The sequence below is a fragment of the Lates calcarifer genome, linkage group LG5, assembly GCF_001640805.2.
Source record: "Lates calcarifer isolate ASB-BC8 linkage group LG5, TLL_Latcal_v3, whole genome shotgun sequence".
Taxonomy (NCBI): Eukaryota; Metazoa; Chordata; class Actinopteri; family Centropomidae; genus Lates; species Lates calcarifer.
In genome coordinates, this window is record NC_066837.1 from 16,430,760 (window position 1) to 16,453,171 (window position 22,412).

At 43.2% G+C, this 22,412-nt stretch overlaps 1 protein-coding gene across 6 annotated transcripts in view; it reads right to left on the reverse strand.

Annotated features, from left to right (window-relative positions):
• rbfox2 (RNA binding fox-1 homolog 2) overlaps positions 1-20,614 on the reverse strand; it is a 35,206-nt gene extending 14,592 nt beyond the window's left edge. For 4 of the 6 annotated variants that reach the window (XR_007813268.1, XR_007813267.1, XM_018665050.2 and 1 more), the window contains exons 1-3: positions 19,422-20,613; positions 12,892-12,942; positions 488-694 (exon numbers count right to left, since the gene is read on the reverse strand). Coding sequence is in view for 4 of the 6 variants with exons in the window: in XM_018665050.2 (XP_018520566.1) it covers positions 488-694; positions 12,892-12,942; positions 19,422-19,673 (510 nt within the window). In the remaining 2 variants the exon portion in view is untranslated. Of the gene's footprint in view, positions 1-487; positions 695-9,929; positions 10,178-12,891; positions 12,943-19,421 lie in introns of those variants that run through there. The other 2 variants (XM_018665051.2, XM_018665055.2) reach the window with 2 other exon arrangements.
• Positions 20,615-22,412: the final 1,798 nt, after the last annotated feature.

Here is a 22,412-nt window from a genome sequence, read left to right on the forward strand (position 1 = left end):
AGCAAATTACATGTTAGTTACTTTATTAAGCTATCAAATGACCCTGGTCCCATTTTATAGTGTTCATTATAGTATTTGTTTCAAGTAATTTTCCTTTCCAGCGATTCTATCCACTTGACCGCAACCAAAAAACGTGTGAAAAATCTGTGAGTAACAGTGTGGACAGTATGGAGTGTAGAAAGAGTGAGAGCATCCAAATGAGAGTAGCAGTAGAAATACTACAGAAGTATATATATTAATACTGCTAGTAATAATTTATAGTGTTGATAAGTGTTATAGTGTTTTAACCAAGTATTACATTTGAATAGTATCGGATCTGTAACTGTCAACTGAATCTGGGTATCAGAACTGGTATTGTGTCAGATCGGTACTATTATTATTATTTTTTAAATCTATAACACATATTCCTACATGCTCTCGCTCTCCATGCCCTCTCCAGGCAAAGACCTGATGTGGGCTGCACACAGAGGAAGAGCCTGGCACTCACTTGGGCACTGAGGCTGCTGGCGGCGTTGGCGGCGCTGTTCGCTGCTCCGCCGGCTTCCACGGGGCCCTGGACGGCCCCCGCTGCATACAGGCTGCCCCCGTAATCCAGGGCCAAGCCGTTCTGGGGGGGCGGCGGTGGAGGTGGAGGGAACGCGGAGAAAGGTGGGGGTACAAGTCCCTCCTGACCGCCAGCACTATCCTGAGAGCCCTGATGGAAGGAAGAGAGAGAAGAGTAAGGCGGGGTGGTGGGGAGTGAAAGCTAAAGTAGCCGGCTGGCGAATTTCCACAGTATCTTTTACTGAGAGCATCACCCGAACACACAGAGACCACTTTCCTAAGAGCTTCAGTCTAAAAGTCATACAGGCATGGATATTATATTTCCATTTCACCATGTGTTTTGTGTGTAAATGCGTGCATGTATCTACACCCCCCACTCATTAAATATTCACTGCAGCCACATCTATTATTGAGGGTCAGATGCCTCCATGCTCAGAGTGTTGTACAATGGTGAGTGTCTAACGCCTGCACACACACTCACAAACGCCTCTGCACACAAACCACCTTTGGCACGCAAACACCCACACACCTAAACGCTCACACAAAGACCAACTGTTAGTGAGGAAAGCCTGCCCAAGTATTTTGTGTACATTATAACCCCCAGAAAATACTTGTGTAAGTTACATCCGATATTCGAGCGCGTAGGAGAACAATAGAGGCTCCCACAAACACATGGTGGAGACACACAAACGTGGCACAGGCTATAACACAACACATACACACATAGACCCACACATTCCTTGCTGTTGGCAGAGGGGCATGGATACCCTAAATGGTAACAGTTAGAGAGCGGAGGGAGACAGGAGGGACGGGAGAGAAAAGGGGGATGGATGATAAAAGGTGATGACTGATAGAGGAGGCATGACCTGTCTCTGATCAGAGCTGCAGAAGATAAACCAGTCATCACTGTCTTTCAGATCTTTTTATAACTCGCTAATAACTGCACTAGATATCAATCAAACACTGTTACTGAGAAAATTTTTTGGTTTTGATTTGCTGACAACACTAATATATTTATAACGAGACTACTGTCTACAGCCATGCTAATGGCTCTGTGAGGATATGGTGCTTTGAGCTAAATGCTAATGCAGGCAGCACTAGAGGAAAAGTCAGAGGTCATGAGTCAGTCAGATTCATCCACGAATGTCTGTCCAAAATTTTGGAGCAATTCATCCTGTAGTTGTTGAACTAGCTAGCATGGCTAATACAACATATCAGGTTTTACGATAAATTATTGGACTTATTTTCATAGTTGTTCCTGGTGCTTTCACAGGCCACCAACCTTCATCAAGATGGAGACAGGCAGTCAATAAAAAAGCAGAATACTTAATCATATGAGCAAAACAATTCATAAAAGTAATCAAAAGAGACCCAAAAGTGAAATTCCTATAATCAAAGATAAAAGCATGCAGATGCAAATATTAGGAAAGTAGGGGTTAGAATACTAAAATCATTACACTACTATTATTAAATACTACTGAGCAGCCATTGTTTAGCCTCTTATTCTTGTCATTTTTCTTTGTCTTCTTAAAATCCTTGTTCATTTCACTCTCCTCCTACTTCTAATAGTTATCATTTTCACTATTATTACTATGATTATTATTATCACTAGTAATAGTAGCAGAACTAAAGGCAGGTAGTAATAATTAATTCATTAGGAAAAGTAATAGTTGGTGGCCACCTCTAGAAATACTGCTCTACTAGACATCTGCTTGGCTACATTGATTGAGAGTGTGTGTGTGTGTGTGTGTGTGTGACTGACAGGCTGCAGCAATGCCCATCTGAGTTGCACAATAGATCTCTGTCCCTTTGGGAGTGTTAAAAGTGTGTGGGTGGGTGTCTATGTATGAGTGTGTGTGTGTGTGTGTGTGTGTGTGTGTGTGTGTGTGTGTGTGTGTGTGTGTGTGTGTGTGTGCGTGCGTGCCATCTGTCTCCCAGCTTTTGACCTTTCTCAGCAGCACACCTGTGACACGGTAGCCGAGCCCCTCGACTCAGTGACAAACCAGGGGATGCACACAGTCGACACGGATCACATCGATATTGTGACATGAGAGCAGCTACAGCCGAGCTGCACCAAGTAAACAGTGAGAAGGAACTCTAGATGTAATCAACACAGGTAAACAAAAATAAATAAGACTCTGTGTTGTGTGTTCTACTGAATATTTACAAGACTCAAAATAACAAATCATTACAGCAATTTGCATTTAACAGGTAGAGAGGTCAGACTTGCATGTGTCTGACCTCTTGCAAAACATTGTTTTTTAATATCTTGTCATGTTGACAAGTACATGTGCAATGGACAACAAATTAATTACATCTTATATCTATCTCTTTTTATTCTACCTTTATCCTTTTATCCTCATTCTTTAAATCGATTTTGTCTGATGGAAACAATTCACTAATTAACTTTAAAACCAGGGCTACCTTTAACAATAAAATGCAACAGTTATTTTTTCATGGCTGCCAAACTATTTACTTTACTACGTGCCAGCCCTTAAATTTCAGTGAATCCAAATATGTAATAGGAGTGAATGCATCAACATATCAAAAGGAAAGAACAGTGTCATGTGCATTTAATGAATGAATAAAGTCTTGATTTATTCACCAGCTTTCTCACTGCCATTCCAAATACACTGCTACAAATTATGATGAGGAAAACCCATACAGAAAAGGTATTATAAATCACATATAGATTTAAAAATGTTTAAAGATATTTTGGAAAAATGTCTCTCAGTAGTTCAACTACAGTGCATGCAAATCTGTGGCACAAGCATCATGTGGATAAGCAACATCTTTAAGCATCAGTCTTCAGTTGCATATTCACTTCAAATAACATGTCCTATCCCATCAGAAAGTATTTCACCTGGTGGCTATTCCTCTTTTTACTACTGATCTAAGAGCAAAGGAAACAGCACCAGGTGTTTAAGGAGAAAGGCTTTGAACTCCACTTATGACTACAGCCTGTCGTGATTTCAGCAGGGTAATCACAACCAGCAGTCCTGTTATCTCACTCCCTCCTCTCCGCGATAACAGACGGGGAATACATGTTTATCATTAATCTCAACACCGTAAGCTTGGAACCAAACTGTGCAGTCATACTCGCCCTCTTTGCGTACCTAAATCCCTGAACTGCTGCCTGCTGCTGCTGCTGCTGCTCTCCTGCCAGGTGAAGAGCCACCACCTCCTGCCAGAATAAAAACCACGTTCTCCATCTTCAGTGCCTGGCACTCGAACAATAAAGCCGCCAGATTACTGACCACAGTGTCCAAGTTTAACTTCATTCACATTTCCAGATAGCAGCTGTGTCCGCTCATCTAAACCCTGCAGCTGTATGAACCTCTTCCAATCTCGTCCACAAGCATCCAAATTAAGATTTTGCTAAATGATAACATCTCTCACTTCTCTTCCTGTGGTGCTTTAGTTTCATGTAGCAGCACGACCATCTTATACCTTGGTTTGCACAGACTGTTGCACAGCCATTATTATGACTTGCTTATATAACACCAATATGTACATAAACATACATCTAGGTCAGCAAAATCTCAGTCTTTCCTGAGTGCTTTTCATAACAGAATAGAATGTATTGGTTAAATATTGGTTTCAATGTGCTTCTCATCTGCATGTCTTTCCATACATTACTCCTCCCTCCTTTGAATTTGTTTTCATTTAATAGTAGCTATAATTTTATGCTCTAATTAATGAACAAAAGCTCAAAAATAGACCAGAAAAATGTTAATGTGTGAAGATGTTTGTCTTTGTTGTAAAAAAAAAAAAAAGATCTAGTCTGTTACATCACTGATGGTAATAATGTGAACATGAGCTGCAATCCTCAGATGAGACATCCTGAATTCATTATATTTGCTCAATTCAGACAGACAGAAAAGGAGAGCAGAAACTGAGAATGAGTCAGTTTAGATCAGGCTTTTAACTGCTGGAGATACAAAATACATAATATGCTAAGTGATACACCGGATGACTTCGCCTTGCAATGGCACATTCCAGATTAGCTGCGTCTGCTGAGGTGAAAATGATAGTGGGTGGAGCAAGTCATTCTGGGTCACCAGGTAGGAGCTTACCTGGATGACAAACAGAAATAGAGAAACTGGACCCGCTCCTGGGTCCTTCTAGAAAGGGAAAGTTGATCACCCAGCACTGGTCAAGTGGTGAAATGGGAAAAGTACACTGGCAATATTTTGCAGCACTGACAGAACTTTTCTGTATACATGTTGATTTAGTCTCAGACAGCTTCAAAACACTGTACTATGGAAAGTTTTTAGCTTTCTTAGAAGTTATGGCTCAATGAGTGGTAAAGTCGATCTGTCTGTCGCTCTGTTGGTCCACCCACCAGTTTGCTGCAGACTGAAATATGTCAACAACTATTAGATGGATTGTCATGAAATTTAGCACACACGTACATGTTAGCCGTGTGCTGTCATTAGCATTTATCTCACAGTGCTGCTGTGCCTAATGGTTGGGTTACTCTCCCAAAGAAGTAGCTGTCCAATCATGTCGGAAATCAAAAGTGTTGATGGCTGATCCAAACGGCCACACTGGAAGGCAGAGTGAAAAGCTGGCTATCATAGAGAGGGTGGAGGACGGGGCATGAGATTTTTTAATATGGAGATAAGGGGGCTAATTCATCCGCTTGTTCACAGATTCATAGAGTTGCACAGAAAGCTAGAGAAGTTTAAACCTTTTCTTTCCTCCTTTCTCAACTTCACACATCTAGCCAATCACGGCATGAGGTGGGTGTGAACGTCAGATTGCTGGTTTCGGAAAGTCACAGATATGGCTGACACATTGGCAGTTTTAGTCTTGTTTAAAGTCTAAAGCTATCGTGTGTATTATGTGTGCCACTTGCTGTGAAATTAATTGCCTTTCATGGGACGATAAGCCTGGATCTGGAACAATAACAAAAATGAAGGAAGGAAAAAACACTTGAGGAAATCCTGGGAAACTTTACACACAGGGATTCCCCCTGCCACAGTAGTTGGCACAGAGAATATTGTTGACTGCAAGACATACAAGTGCAATGAAATTCTACCTTTTATCAAATTTGTTGGGAAAACCACCCTCCTACTCTGCATTAAAATGTTGAACACAGCTCCACTGTTGTCGTACTCGAGTCCCAACATTCATGACTCATGACACAACTCACTCGACTACAGATGAGTCAGTCTTGGGCTTGACAAGTTGTGATGCAACTCAGACAGAATGATAGTGACTTGGATTTTAATGCTGCACACTTGGGAATTGAGGGTTTTTAAATATCTTGGCTGCAACACTATATATCATTTTCTCAGTCTATACCACTGATCGCACAGTGTTTCTGTCAATCATAACATCCTCCTCATTGTTGTTGCTCATACACAGAAACAGACTACAGCCTAGCAGGAGAATGGACAACCCCGGCTGTTGCTGCTCCTTTTGCCAGACCAAAATAGAAGCGGGAATACAAGCCAAAAACAACCTTGTATTTGTGTTCGACGATTGGCCTTTTCAGAGGAGATCCATTTTAGCCGCATCTCAACGGCCCCTCTCTCTACCTGATACACTGTGTCAACAGCCTGGTATCTACAAAAATAGTGTGTGCCTGCATGCTGCCTTTTTTTTTTCCTGCTCTCTCTCAAACCATCAAGTTATGGGCCTTTTGCTGACTGCGAGTGGCCTTTGTGATTCGCATCAGGATAAAAGCATCTACTGAATAAATGCACATAGATAGCAGGATAAAAGGAGGAACACAAAGACGGAGAGGGAGGCCATTCTTGGACAATTTGAAGGGAAGTGCTGCCCTGTAGACAAGCAAACTGTATCCTGTGTATTTGTGTCAGCACTCGGGTTCGTGTACGTTTTGTTTGTGTACATGTTGTGTGCATGTCAGCGTGTGTGCGTTTGTGCATACGCTCCCCTGGCGTTAAGGCGCTAAGGGTTGTGTAAGTGTATGAGTTGGCCAGGCAAAGCCAGTGACTCAGAGCGGTAGCTGTAGCTGGCTTACTTTCGGGTCAGTTAGCAGCAGCAAGTGTGTCTGAGGAGACATGTTACAAAATGTGCTCGTCTGAAGCGGTCTCTCCCTACGCTAGAGGAGGAGACAAGGAGGGGAGAGGAGAGGAACATGGCTAAGAGCTAACTAGGGCAGCACTGGGTCATTTCACATGAATAATGACATTTCTTACTTTCTCGGGCCTCAAGCCACTAGTCTATAGCCTAATTCAACAAACTTGACAATGGAAAATGTGATTCATGCTGTTAGCAGCAGCTCACATTTTGGCTCAATAATCGTATTAACTGGGGAAGTTGTGTTCAGCTCAGATCTTGGCTTTCGACTCCGTGCTGTTGTTACCCAAGCTGCAAACAGCTGGAGAAACGTTTACGACGTGTCTGTGGCATACCGATGAGCCAGGAGACACCCTCTTGTTAAATTATTCCATCCCACGTCAACCCCTCCTCCTTCTCTTCCATCACTCCCCCCCTCCCCCTCCCAATCCCCCTCTCTTGCTCTTCTTCACTGCTCCTCTTGCTGCTGTTCTCCCTTTCCTCCCACTCTCTCTGCTGTGTGCTTCGCTTCTTTACGCTTCATAAAATCCAGACGGGACCCTTGCATACGTCCCGCCCCCACGCATGTCAATCAAGACCATTTGCCTCATAGCAACAGGATATCAGTGGTGCCCGGGCTCCTCCTCCCACACTCTTCTCCATCTCCTTATAGGGTAACATGTCTGCTTGTCAAATAAACCCCTCCCAATACACCCCCATCATTGTCCTTGTACGGTGTCACGTATGATTCCCCCTTCCTCGCAGGCCATTTCTGAGAGACCCGCCTTCAACATACAAGTGTGTAGGAACACACGCATGCACAGGCCTGTAGCATACACACACACTCTCACGCACACTATCACTGACTTCCCCTGTCATCTCCTCTTTACCTGTATCAAAGGTCCGTTAGGTTCCACTGCAGCATTTTATGAAAAATAAACACTCCAAAACAAAAAGATGATGACATTATTTGTCCACATATACTCCTCATTAAAACCCGCACGCCACCCCAGGCAAACACATGTGCAGGTGAACACACAAACTCGCAGAAAGACATGTTATTTACCCACCATGAACACACCTCTTCCAATGAGTTAGGCATGACTGTGAAACAAGTTAGTCTTGTTTTTGTGGTCAGGTAGGGCTCTGTAATAAGACAACACTCGTCTTGGTGTCCAGTATATTTTAGGAATACACACACAAGCCAGCCATAGGACGGTGTTGTCACTGTCAACCGCACAACCACCAAAGAGTCAGTGAGGGCAATCCCTATCAATTTCAAAAGCAGGTTGTTTTGAAAGCCACGCATATGCCTCGCAGTGAGTGCTTTTAGCCATTAGAAATGCAAATAGCTGCTAAAGAGGAATAATAGTTATGGCAGCTCGAGGTGTGAGCAATTTCATAGTCTCTTATCTCTCTCTTTTTTTTTAGAAGCATAGAGCAAAGGTGTTTACCTCACATGGCTCTCCCATCGACGTTTTCCTCACGCCTTGAACCATCTAACAATCTGCACAAAATGAATGACTCATGCGAGTTGCCACGGCAACACGGCTCATTGGGATCATTTAACGACCATTATTGTTAACCCTGCACAGAATCAATAACAAGATTTGGGAGGTGGAGGAGGTTGGTCGGGCGGGTGGGCGGGTAGGTGGGGGTGAATTCTCACGACCCGTTTTCAGTTTATGCAAGTGCGGCAGTGTGTGTGTGTGTGTGTGTGTGTGTGTGTGTGTGTGTATAGTTTTGCAGCAGGTAGGCGTCTCTCCCTTGCCTTAGGGCACACACTTAGGTGGGGCTTGAGAAAATATTTCAGTGTTTTGCACCCGATCTGCTATTCTGACTCTCTACTCCTGCACACTGCAAAAACATTAGCAGAAAGTAACACCATACAAGAGCTAATGAATTACCCCCATCATTAGACAACTCTGAACACTTAAATACACACACACACACACACACTTGCATAACTGCAAAGTCAGCTTTACAGTCTGAAATTGCATCACTGAGCAAACTATCTCCCTCCAGTTGACCCTCAGTATTGTCACATCTCTGTTTTGCTCTCCATCTCTTTCAACTCATGAGTCTGCCTCTGCACAATTTCAGCTACCTCAACCACGGGCTTCCCTGCTAAGTGACTGAGGGTGTCCCGTCACCTTAAAAAAAAATCAATTTCCTATTCTCCTGCTCCCATTCTCTCTCTCTCTCTCTCTCTTTTCCCATCCCCCTCTACCATGGACTCTTAAAGGAAAAAATTGAGATAACAGCTGCCAGGGCCCCAGGGAGAGCAAGAGGAGGGAAAAAAGAGGTCAAACAGTAAAGAGAGCAGGAATCCAAGGTACAGCTTAAAGAGAAGCACACACACATACACACACACACTCAAGCAAAGACAGGAAGAAACACACACACACACACTCATCCTGACTCACACCAAATGAAATGTAATGATATGAACGAGACACTTCATGCATCAACTTTGCAGCCCACTGTGTGCTTGAGCTTCTGTGTGTTTGTGAAATGTGTGACACAGAAATTACAGTGAGGAGGTGTTGTTAGCTGAATAGAGGAGATGCAGAAGGGAGAAGGCAGGAAGAGAAAGACAGCGAGAGTAAGAAGGGAAAAAAAACAGGCAGAAACAACTGTTCTGTGGACACCTGTCCCTTTCGCTCACAGGCTTGAGCGATGTACAGAGACAGCTGCAGGGGCAATAAAGAAGAAAGTCTTTTTTTTTTTTAACTTACCTCTCCTCCCCCCTATTCCTTCACTGCTTCCACTCTTTTGCCTCAGAAATATCTAAAGAGTTTATCGCAGGAGCAACACAGTCAGCGGCTTCATGCAGCTGTACAGACTAACACGCTGTACTATATGTTCACATTGATTCTTCAGAGCATACATAATACATGGCAGAGCACAGTTTCTGGCAGTAACAGCTCTTGATGTTCAGATTGCGTGTGCTTCTAGCTCTGGGCAGGGGAACAGATGCCACAACAACGGCATACAATAATACATCGCCGCTTGTGCATCTCACCATAGCAAACCATAATTGTAGCGATACAATCTCCAGCCTGTATCTTGCTGTCATCTACGCCTACTACACTAGCTTCAGTGTTTGTACACCTCGTAGCAACCAGCCGCCAAGTCCTAACAAGAGTCTGAAATGCCCTGACTGGACCACTCTAGTAAAGGGGTCAAGTAGAGTCCTCATCTGTTAGTAGTTAATTAACATTTCATGCTCAATGACAGTGCTGCTCGCTCTGTTGCCGTTTCATGTACAGTGGAGCCCGAGCTTTGGCGAAGAGATACAGCAGACGCATACACAGAGGAGGATATGAAAAGATATGAAGATAAACACTCACCGACAACACGGAAGGATAGTACAGTCCCATCATCGTATTCTGTGCAACAACTCAAACTGTCGTCGCTCCTCTCTCCTCTCTCTCTCCCTCTCTCTCTCTCCTTTCCTCTTCTCACGCTGCCTCGCTCTCTCTCCCTCTCCGAGTCTGTGTCACCTCACCAGCTCAGTCTCTCTTGTCTGTCTCACAGATTCAAAATCTCCCTCTCTCTGCCCCCGCTCGCTCTGTCTGCCCTGCCAAAGACACCCCCCACCCCACCCCTCGCCTCGCCTCCCCTCCCCTCCCCTCCCCTCCCCACCTCCTCCCCCTCCTCCTCCGCTGGCCTCTGTCCCTGTCACTCTCCCTTGCTTGCTTACTTGCTTTCTTTCTTTCTTTTCTTACTCCCCCCTCTCTCTCTTCGTCTCTTCTGTCTCCCACTCGCTCTTTTCTTTCCCTCTCCCACTCGCTCCTTGCTTTCCCTCTACCCCCAGCCTTCTGTTTTGCTGCTGTGCCCTTGCCTGCTCATCTCTTCTGTCTCTTCTCCAGTCCTCCTCCTCTCTCACCCAGATAGCCTGACGCTCCCCCTCCTCCTACTTCTCTGCCTCTGTCACACCTGCAAACTTTCCCCTCCCCTCTGCTTCGCTCTCATGTCGCAGTCCCTCCCTCCTCCCTCTCTCCCTCTCTCTCTCTCTCTCTCTCTCCTTCTGTTCTTTTTCTCCATGTAGGTGAGTTAACTGGGGCTGCTGGCACCACTGGGAGAGGATGTGAAGACTTTCCTTCTCTCTCTCTCTCTCTCTCTCTCTCTCTCTCTCTCTCTCTCTCTCTCTCTCCCTCCCTAGCCCCTTTCAGACGAGCACCTTGTTACGTAAATGTGCTGGCAATTTTACATCTTTGTCTCATGTTTGAATAAGCACCCAAGTCATTTTTCTGTAACAATCACGACTGCAATCTGACTGGATCAGCCCCGGTAAAATGTTTATAACATTTCCAACACAGATCAAGTCTGAACACCATCATATTAAAGTCATGAACCTTAAAGCTGCACTAATCAATATTTTTTTATATTAACAATTGTTCAAATGACTACATTTAATGCAAAAGGGGACACTTGTAGTAACAAAACCATAGATAATTATCACCTGACTCTACATTTCCCCTCAGCTTTAACAAGCGCTTTAGCATTTTTCAGCTCATTGTTTTGTTTTTGTGGCTCAGAACTTTACTTTTTTGATTCAGTTTCACCACTCTTATCAACTGCATGTCCAGTGACAGTCAGGAGCTGTTTCAAGCAAAAAAGCACTGATTAACTGTAACTGTACACTACCTGCCTGACCACAGATAAACAAAGTTAGCAACTAGCTGGTGAATATAGTATACCGCTTAGCAACTTGAGCGCCAGATATTTTTCTCAGAGATATGAAATAACACGTGTAATAGCCACTGGGGGCAGGAAAACATGCAGCGAGCAGGTACTCTAAATGCAACACAAGAAGAACAACTTGTGCATCTATTGACAGCAAAGCCAAACAAACTGTGTGCCGAGAAGATTCATTATGTTTCATTATTTAAAAAAAAAAAAAGATGAACAAGACAGTCAACAATGTCTTCCAATATAATAATACTGAATTCATGGACTGGCTGTCTTCAAGACTTTACTAATGAATACAAGCAATAAAAACCTGTGAACCTGTCATCCCTAAAGATTATCTAACTTGGCAACTCACTGCTGTTTCTCAGCAGTACCACCAATGCCTTGTGGCCGTTCTGTATATGTCCTGTCATGTCTGAATAATGCCATTGCCGGATGATTTACCTATATATAGAAAGCCCCAAATAACATTACTTACAACAGACAGATAAGGCCAGCAAAGTTCCCTATTCCACGTCTGCAAAATGGCTCAGCTCTCTCCTTGCACATCAGCTCTGCTCTCCAGGCTTTTCCTTTCAGGAGTCTTTGATCACATCATTCTCACACCGCTGTTGACAGTTTAGCACCTCAGTGTTGTGGGAGCCTCCGCTGCCCAGCATTGTTTTCTTCCTCGCTGCCTTTTTTTTCCCTGGTCAGAGGCCAGTTCACACTTCCAAGTCCCTGAAGTAGTCCTTGACTGACTTCTTTCCATCCCAACACCACAGTTGTTTGCACACAAGTAACACTTTCTGATTATTCCTCGAATATTATCACTTGGGAAGGAAACAGTTCAAAGCTGTATCATCTTACAGTGAAATGAAAACCGGCTAATTGGCCTCAAGGCTTCCGCAATATCCTCTAAGCAGTATAACAGCCAGCCAGGAAAAAAATCCTTCGTTCTGAAGCAAACAAGAGCGTGCAAGTGAAGGCTTACGGCCGATAAAGTGCAGATAAGCAGCCAGAGGTTGCTGGGCATCACAGAGAGCGAGGGATGAGGGGATTATGGACAGAGCATGAGAGGATGAGTGGATGAACGGAGGATGATCTAAGGATTAACCACATAAACTGAACAGTCTAATAACACAATCAGTAGGCTAATACAAACAAGAGTAAACAGATTGTAGCCTTACACACGCACACGCACGCACACACACACACACACAATAACAAACACAACATGTAATACAGTTGGTTCCTTTCTTTTTTGGATGTGTATTTATGTTTGTTTGTAGGCAGAGAAAGCAATAATATTTGCAGGGTTAAAGGTGCTAATAGAAAAAATAAGTTGGATTTACAAGCTGAAAGATGATTAATAATATTGCTGATTGTTGAGAAGAGAATGAAAAGTGGTGGGAGGGTTTGACTGGAAGAGTGAAGGGTGTGGAGGCATGTCTTCTTCTACACAACTGACAAATTATAATCTACACCCCCACCTTGTGGTTTAGAGAGCTTCACTGAACCATATTAATGCTATATGAACACTGTATCCAGATAGGAAAGAAACATTAGAGGACTGGATGGTGGGATATTATAAAACATGGATTTTTACATGTGTATGAGATGTAACTGTGTCCTTACCTGACTATGAGATGGGTAGCCATGGTAACCAAGGGTCAAAGGGTCGTTATTCTGAAAAAGAGCAGATTTTTGGATACATGATTATTATCTTATTAACTAAAAAAGTTAGTAAATGTAATTTTTATTACACATAATTGTGGGTTCCTTAAATCACTTAGTCTTTATCCCTTTTTAGTCAAGTCTCTATATTTGACTTTACAGTTCTGTGCTGTTGCTGACTGCTAATCAAATTAACTCCACCAGTGACACACTCCTGCTATCTCCTCCGGAGCTTTCCACCCAGCGGATCTTTTGTCCGCTTGTAAAGACGTGATAACGGGGGCGAGTGAGATCATGCGAGCAGGAGATGAAAGACGGGGAAGAAAGGACGAGTGACACCACGGCTCTTAAATCATAAATAGGTCAGAAGTGTCAGCGAGCATGAAGCCCATTGGTGTGAAATGGCATCATGAGCCCTGATGCAATCTCCAACGCATTCCTCTCAATGTTCTGGCTGTGTAAAGCAGAGACGGATACATCAAACATCTGGTGAGTAATTACAGTTAAACAAGGCGCGGGAAAAAAAACACTCATTTTGTTTGGAGCCAAATATTAAAACAGAAATCATGTCCCTAGCCCCTAAAATAGTTTGTAACTCACTTTATACATACTCATTATGCTGTGTTCCGGCTTTTATGCTAATGTATTCCATTAAAAAGGAGCTTTTCACAGCAATTACAGCACGCTTTGAAGGGGAAAACAGATTTGCCTGTCTCTGGCTTCATATCACTAGATTAGAAAACAACTCAGCTCCTCCCTCCTCTCTCTGTCCTTCCCCCCTGATCTTCCTTTCATCTGGAACCAATGTCCCTCATCTGCTCTGTCCCTAGGGGGAACACTTTGCTCTGCGCGCTTCACAGCTTGAGTTCGCCTGATTAATACTGTAGCCATCTAACTCTGGACCCCATGGGGCCATTTCACTAAAACTAAGCACAACGTGTCCAAATGCAAGAGGCTTGGTCGGGGGTGGAGGGGGTGGGGGGAAGGAAGTGTCTTCGTGATTGAAAAATGCAGTTTGTGTGAGTCTATCTCAGAGCCAAAAATGTACTTAGTGAACTGGCTTTGGGAGGTAGAAGCTTTAAATAATGAATCACCTCTTAGAGGCTTGAATAACATGAATAAAGTATAAACCTTATTTTACAGCGAGGCCAAACTCTAGACGCAACACACTGAAAGTATGGAGCAGAGAGAGGGATCAAAATAAAACCAAAAAAAAAAAGAAAAAGAGTCAGCAAAAAGAGATTTATTGGGGCAGTGCACTGTGTCAAAATGAAAGGAGGAGGGGGTGTTGTTAAAACACATACACACATCTAGTAACATCTGGAATTCATGAGTGAGACACTGAGGGAGGAACCAGAGCTGGAAATATAACGGGAAATGGACAGCAGAGAAAAAAACACACACACACACACACACACACACACACACACACACACACACACACACACATACACACCCACACATACAAAATGAGATGGAGGGAGCAAAGACAATGACTCATACATGAGCGGAGTCATGTGCTTAATTTCCTTAAGGAACTGGGAGGAATGAGAGAGGGAGGGCTGCTCAATGAGTGTACATCAGTCTCACTCTCCGCACCACAGTTATTTGCGCAAAACGTGAACAACAATAAGATTTTTTTCATACTTTTCACAGTTATAGTTAATCATGGTTTGACCTTTTGTCTTTTTTTTGTTGTTGTTGGTGACAAACAAAGCACAGCTGACTCCTGTCTGAGGGTGGTGTGATGGTGGTGTTCTGGGGGAGTGGTGGGGGTGGTGACTAAAACAAGAGAAGAAACTGCAGGGAAAGACCGGGTGAGCAATCAGGAGAAAGTCACAAAATGACTTGAAGTCAACAGATGGCGGGGGGGGGGGGGGGGGGGGGCTCGGGAGGGGTGAGGGTGGGACCGGCCCTGTAATAATAAAATCCGAAGGGAAGCAAAGGATGAGAGAAGCTCAGTCACCTCCAAGTTTCTCCTTCACACCATCTTTTCACAAGGCACTAATCCCTTGTATACATGAACCCCGCTACTCCTCTCCAAAAACCACAGGTAGTGGTAGGTGTCTGCGTGCATGCGTGTGTATGTGCATGTGTGTGTGTGTATGTGATTGTTTTGTGTGTGTGATGTCTAATTTGGTCACAAGACTAGTGTCTATTCCTATCGTGCCTTGGGACTGCTGCTCTTGTGAGGAGGAGGAGAAGAGGAACTACATTTCACTGCTCTGAGAGTCATCCTACCTAACTGCAAAGCAGGGCACTCCGTACACTCGAGAGGATGTGAATCCATTTCATCCACAGAGCACTTATGTGCTAAGCTTCCAAACATGCGGTCTGACGATCTGGAGTTTTTTCTTCCCCCTCAATATACCTCACATCCCTTCAACTTTCCACAGTAAACCTACATGTGCGTTTTCAGGGGGATGTTGGCTGGAGTCAAAGTGGATTTTGGAAGTTGTCCTGACAGTTCTGGCTCAACATAATCATACAGAAGTGTTGGCTAACAAATCCCATGCAACATAATAAAAAACTGATGCCCACAACACTGATCTGCATTAGATTAAACTGTCGTTTTTTCGCCCAATTTATTTCAGACCTGATTGAAGAGGATTAGTATTTGCTTGTAATTATTTACTGCACTGCCAATTGCCCATCATAATTACTCTACACAATCATTTCATTGCAACATCATTCCACTGAAACTAGAGCTTAATACTGGACTTTTGGGACCGTATTTGTTTTGTGTTTTAAACTGGCTCCTATTTATTTTTTCACATTCTAGCAGGGATTTTTTGAATTACACAGCTGAACCATAAACTTACAGAGTACAGGGCACTGAAAACTATTAAGTCTGCTGGGAAAACAATGTGATAATGACCAGAATGCAACATTATCTGAGGTGTGTTTATATCGATGGCTGCAACTAATTATTTTCATTATCGGTTAATCTGCAGATTACATTCTTGTTTGCTTGGTCTAAGTAAGATCAGAAAAAAGCTCAAAATGTCCAAGTTTCCAGCCAACAGTTCAAAACCAAGGCATTCAGTTTTCTAAGCATCTCACGTAACCATGAGAATTTTACATGAGAACTTATTTAAACATTTGCTAATTAATTTTCTGCTGAGTAGCAATCAGTTCAGATGTATGTCCTATAATTCTTTTTAATTACTATTATCATTTTTCAACACACCGGGTAACATATATAAGCTGTACACTGATGCAGTGCACTAATATATTGATGTATAGAGTATATTGACAGACATAATATCCTGAACTGATACACAAAAAAAGGCTGAGAATAACGTCCAGTTGCTACATAGCCACAAATTAATCAAATCTGCCCCAGAGCATCAAAACACACAGTCTTCTGTCTGTTGGTCTCTCAAACATAATTCAGTCAACAGACCTCTGCTGGCAATTTATCACAGAAAAACAGGGGTTCTGAAAACTAAATAAATATTCTGAACTTGCAACAAGAGTACATTTTTCTTGCTGACGTTTTCATTCTATTTCAGTGCCGGGCCTGAGATGAAAGTACAGAGGGGTGATCCACCTACATTAATGTCCTAGTCAAATCATTTGTCCTCCGTGCTGTCACCCCAGGCAAGACCTTATTAGGTTAGAGAGAGCCCCGGTTCCTACGCAGAGTGACAACAAAACATGGGCTGCTCAGCAGCACGCTGGATGGATATTGAAGCCGACAACCTCCTCTCAACATTTCCCAAAATCTGACTCTGGCTGGAGACGCAGGGTGTTATTATGAATCTCCTGTCATCCTGAAAAATGCAGGACTTTTACCGGTGCAGCATCGGCATGCAAAGCAGTGTTGCTATTTTATTGGGAGTGCTCCGGTTGGTGGCCTGTTCACCAGATAGCTTAATATTCATTTAAAATTCACACTATTGGATGCGCACAGTGTCAGCACCAGGAGGTCAGCATGAGCGCTCTATGCAGTGAGCATTTGAACTCATTCTGTTGAACGCACCCAGCTTTATTTCCTTCCACTGGCTTTATTTGCCCGTGTTAGCTGAACATTCAATCATGTACAGCATGCTGCACTGATTCATACATGCATTGCTGCTCTGCTAAAACTTTGTAGATCTGACTTGACAGCGCATTCCACCCCCGCATTGTGATGACATCATACCCTACCAGCTAATGAGAAAACAGCGGGTTCAATCGCCAAATGGGAAAGATCTCATTATTAGGCTGCAGTGGTTCAAATGGATTTACTACAACCACACCCCATTGTGTTGGCTTCAATTACAGGTCAGAGTTCAACTCTTGCCGTGATGTTGATAAATGTTTTTTTTTTTTTTAAATCAGGGATGGAAAGGATGGAGGAAGGGAGAAACAGTGCTTTACAAGAGCCAGAGAATGGTTTGCTGTAATACTTTCCATCCTTTACCCTCCTCTGAAGATTAGCTTCACAGTGTGAGTTTTTATAGACAGTTCTTGGAAATCCAAGTAAGAGGAAAGGAAAATTGAACGTCACTCAACCCAATTTGTTTCTAGAATATTAATGGTGTCACCGGGTTAGGGGAATAAAAATATGTCACTGTATTTTGTACACACACACACACCCTGGGATTGGAGGGTGATTGTTACCACAGTGGAAAAATATCCCACATGGTACAGCTTTTTAAAGGGTCAACTGGAGGAGTGAATTACAAATTTAGGGCTGAAACTAGCAATAATTTCATTATTGATTATTTTTTCCACTAATTGATTAATCGTGTCTATAAAATGCCAGACAATAATGAATAAATGTCATTCTCAGTTTCAAAAAGTCCAAGGTTGACACCTTCCAATGTCTTATTTTGTCCAGCCAACAGTCCAAAACCTAAAGAAATTTAAAATTATCTAAAATATAATATACTGGGGCTAGAAACAGTTTTATGGCATTTTTGCTTAAAAATTACTTTAACAATTACATGATAATGAAAATAACTGCAGGTTATTTTTTATCGGTTTTATCGGTTTATTGACATTACTACATTATAATCTTCATCTGGATCATACCAATATATGTGTACATATGTGCATTTGTGCTGCATAAATGCTCTGCCTTAGATAAGGATCTCAGAGATCAGTGTGGTTATAATGCCCCCTCCAGTATGAGATGTGATCCCATTAGCTGGAAACAAAGCCTCTTTACTGCCAGTGATAGGGCAAATCTGTTCCTGCACCAGCCGAGGGAGGGGGAGGGGGGTATCTCTCCCACTGTCATTTCCGGACTGTCCAGCCAGCTCACGTTCAATACATTTTAGGTGCTGAAGCTATTGATCTGCGCTTCTCTCTCCCACACAAACACACACACACTCATTCACTCACATCTGTTTTTAAGTGCATTACACTCCTAAGCCTGTCTGTCAGCACTCACGGAGAGCATGGCGATGTAAAGCCAGCCATTTAGTTTTCCAAACAGGAGCAAACAGGCCACTTCACCTCCATTACTGGTGCTTTCATGGCGGAGAAATAGCTTTCTATCTTGGAAAGGAGTGCTTCACCCTCCATAATATACTATAATGATGTCCTGAGCATCCTCCTGTCCTCTTGTGATTCTTTATTAAGAAATAACTGACCATGTCTGGATCACTGAGGAGGCAAATAACAGCAAACTGATTTCAGTGACATCTAATAGAAACAGGTTTATGGAGGTTAAATGCAGAATGAGAGGTTATTCTACTACAAATGATGATAAAAGCAGGGATCTGAGAATCAAGGTAGTTAGATTGATGAGGTTTGGGTTGATTGCACCCCAATGAAACTGGAGGTCTTTGTTTACTTCAAGTAACCCTCTCTGACCTCCACCCAACCCCCCAATCCTCTCCCAAAACATCACACAAGCAAACACTGACATCAATTTCCATTCTGAAACAAATGTTCTCCACACCATTATGCCACATGGCAGAGGTTTTTTTTTTTTGCATAATAAAGGTCAAGTTTGTTTACATTTCCAACCCTCCGCTAGGTCTCTGCCTGGGCTTAACTGATATTCATAAAACAGATGATGCGTTTTGAAGAGTTTTGAAGCAACAGGATGTCTGAGCTGCCATGTAAACTCTGTGGATGGAGTTAATGCAAATTGGACTCCAACAAATTACCTACCTTTGTTAACATGAAGTTTAATGTCTGAGGTGCAGCTACAATGTAACAGTCCAATAAACACCATGGATTGCATTCAGAGTGGACTATTGCAATGCCCTCTTCTCACAGAATTAACAGCATGGAGAGTCACCTCCAGCTGTGAAATGTGGTGGTATTTCCTGCAGTTTTTGGAATGGACTGGGCCCATTGTTGCTACTGTATAGCTGCAACTATCTGCAACCACACAGATTACAAATATAAGCACAACGTAATGATGTGCTTATAGGATTAAACGATAATGGTATCATGCATCAAGAGATCTTTGCACCACGCTTGTGTTTAGCCCTGTAAGTCGTGCCTGCATTACTGGATCAGGACATAATAAGAGTCTCCATCCTCACCTGACCAACCTCGCCGATTCCTCCTGAGCCGTCGATCCGGGGACGCTTGCACTCCGCCCCAGCCGAGTCCACCAGAGCCGCCGCTGTCTGACCGTCAGGCTCGGGGTCTCCGCGCTTCATGCCCCGGACAGCTGCAGGAGCGCCGCCCGGGTTTGGATGCACCCCGGCCATGGTGTCCAGCTCTCTATCCCGGTCCATGAGACCCCGGGACACAGGCAGCATGATTGATGCAACGTCGGTCGACATTAACATTTAAAAATCTTCTTTTGTCCCCTCTCTTGAGCTAAACTGGGGGCTAAAACAGAACTGTCTAATCTTGTGCACCTTTGTGCTTAAAATCCAGCCTCTGGTGGATTTTGCTGTGCAGTTAAAACAGTCTTTTACAGCTGCCAAGTAGCCTTCACTGTGTTTCCTACTGGGCCTTTGTATGACCCCCTAAAGAGTTGATGTATCTGGAAATGTTTTGGCTCCCTGGTTAAGCAATTTAATCTTAACGCCGCGTTTGGTTTTAAAAACAAACGGCCCATAAACGCTACCTTTAACTTACTGCAAAACACAGCGGTTCAATTCAAAAAAACGTCCCCCTAAAATACATAAAAGGTTTGTCAGGTTAATTTGCAGCGATGTAGCCCCCTGTTTGCTGACCGTGTATTTATTTACTGCGGGGCTGCCTGAGAGGCCTTCGTAATTTCAGATCATAACAAACCAATTAAATAAACACCGATCAAAACAATGGCTCCTGAGCATAGCCTACCGCCCGATTTCCATTTGCCCTATTTTTATTTTCTCTACGGGAGCCGCCTGATTTAAGAGCACAACATCAACATCCTACCGCAACCTCAAGACGAAAAAACCCCCTCAACATGTCTTCCCTGTCGCCTTTTCCTCTCTTATTAGCCACAGACTTGTACCACAGAGCAGAGGTTCACTGAAAGTCAATCCTCGTCAGGAGCTTTCTCTTCCCCCCATGTTCGTCCGCAAGTCTGCGTTAGAAGAAAAGACGATTTCTATTCCACCCCCCCTCCCAAAAAAACACACACACACAACAGCCGACGGACGGACGTACGGACGGAGGGGCTGCGGTGTTTCCTTCTCCCTCTCTCGCCTATTATTTTTCTTTCCTCGCTCCGTTTTCCCGGTGTGTTCTTGTAGCGTGTGTGTTACAGAAAGGAAATTGTCCTCCCTCCCTCCCTCCTCCTACTCTCTTGGTGTAGTCATTCCCCTCCTCCTATCTTCCGCTCTCCCTTTGAACGCTGAGCCAGGCAGCCATGCAGCCTGCAAATACACGCAGTGTGCCGCAGTGCTTCCATACATTTCACTTAGGGGAGGTGTGTGTGTGTGTGTGTGTGAGGAGGCTTGGGGGGGTTACGGCCCGGAGACTAACATGCTCATACCGGTCATTCCTAAACCTGTAAATCAGCTGTTTATTCTGTTCTTTACATTTCCACTGGTGCACAATTCTCCATAGCATATTTCTCAAATCTTGAGTTTCACATACTCCTCGGCTGTTTGAGGTCAGATTACATGGCAGAATATTGAAGGGGTGGGCTTATCATCAAGTCCAGCTCTGGAAGATTTCATTCCTAACTCATTACACAACCATTGCACAGGCCAAGGTCTTCACACAAGCCCAGCTGTGAGTCATGCAGCATGGAGTACCTTATGTTCCTCTGGCATTTTTATTGCTTGGATGACACCCAGTGGTCAAAGGCTACCAGGAGAGGCTAATACTTCAAAGGCAATTTGCTGTAGCAAATTACAATACAAGCAAAAGCTGATTTTAAAATCCTAATCCTGACTTCTGAGGCGTTAAATGGTTGGCTGCCCCCCCGTCCTTACCCCCTCCATTTTTAATCTTACACTGTATGCCAGAGTGTGTTTTACACCCTCTTGGTTCAGATTACTTCACTGTTCCTAAATTTCTTATAGTTTTCTTTTTTTTTTTTTTTTTAATTCTCTTTGTTTAATCCTCCCAATTTACAGTGGCTGGATATAAACATTCATCTTATTTCTTCTTTGATAACCGGTTACCTTGAGGCAATAGTTCACCATGTTGAGAAATGTACCTCCTTGCCAAGAGCAAATTAAGAAGTTATCTGTTAAACACAAATACAACCACGGTACAAGAAGTTAGCTTAGCTTAGCATAAAGGCTATAAACATAGGGAAACAGCCAGATAGCTTGAAGACAAGCTCAAAAGCTCACTGATTAACACATTTACAGAGGATTATGTGCCAGACTATTTTTTAGCCTGGAGCAGCAACTTTTTTAAGTCTCCACTGGGTTGCCTGGCGTGCCAATGACAAGACTTTAGGAAGTCACTGCACCCAGCCAAGGAGTATTCCCAACACATAATCCCCATTATCCATATAAACCACAACTTGTTTATTGGTGAGCTCTGGTAGGCAACCATGTTACCTTCAGACATAGCTAGGTTAGCCGTTTCCCTGTTTTCAGTCTTTATGCTAAGCTAATTTAACCATGTCCAGACTGTAGCTTCATACATGGCAGATAATGGTGGTATCAATCTTCTTATTTAAATCTCAGCAAGAAAGCAAATAAGCAGCTTGATTTTCTTTGTGTTACTGTAATTGTTTTTCTTCATTTCTTAACATCAGTCCTGTTGTACATGTAGCTGAATTACCAACCACTCAAAGCAGGCACCTGCCCTGTACTGCACAGTGGTTTGTAATTTTGTCTGTGAAGAAGAGTAATATGAATTATTAAAACACATTAGCTGAGGAAATACAAGCCCTTCAGGGTCATTAAGACAATAAGGGTCTCGCCTTATTAGCTGATCTTGAGGCCTTGTCTTGAAACAGGGTACTTGGTACTTCTGATAATGTGCAAAATTATAAATTATTTTGTTCCACTTCTGTGAAGGTTAATCTGGCCATGTTTTTATGATCAAGCTTCAGTGGACATATTCAAAAATTCCCTGTCAGATGCATTTCCTATACTGATGCGTTGTATCTTATTTCCCTTTAGGGA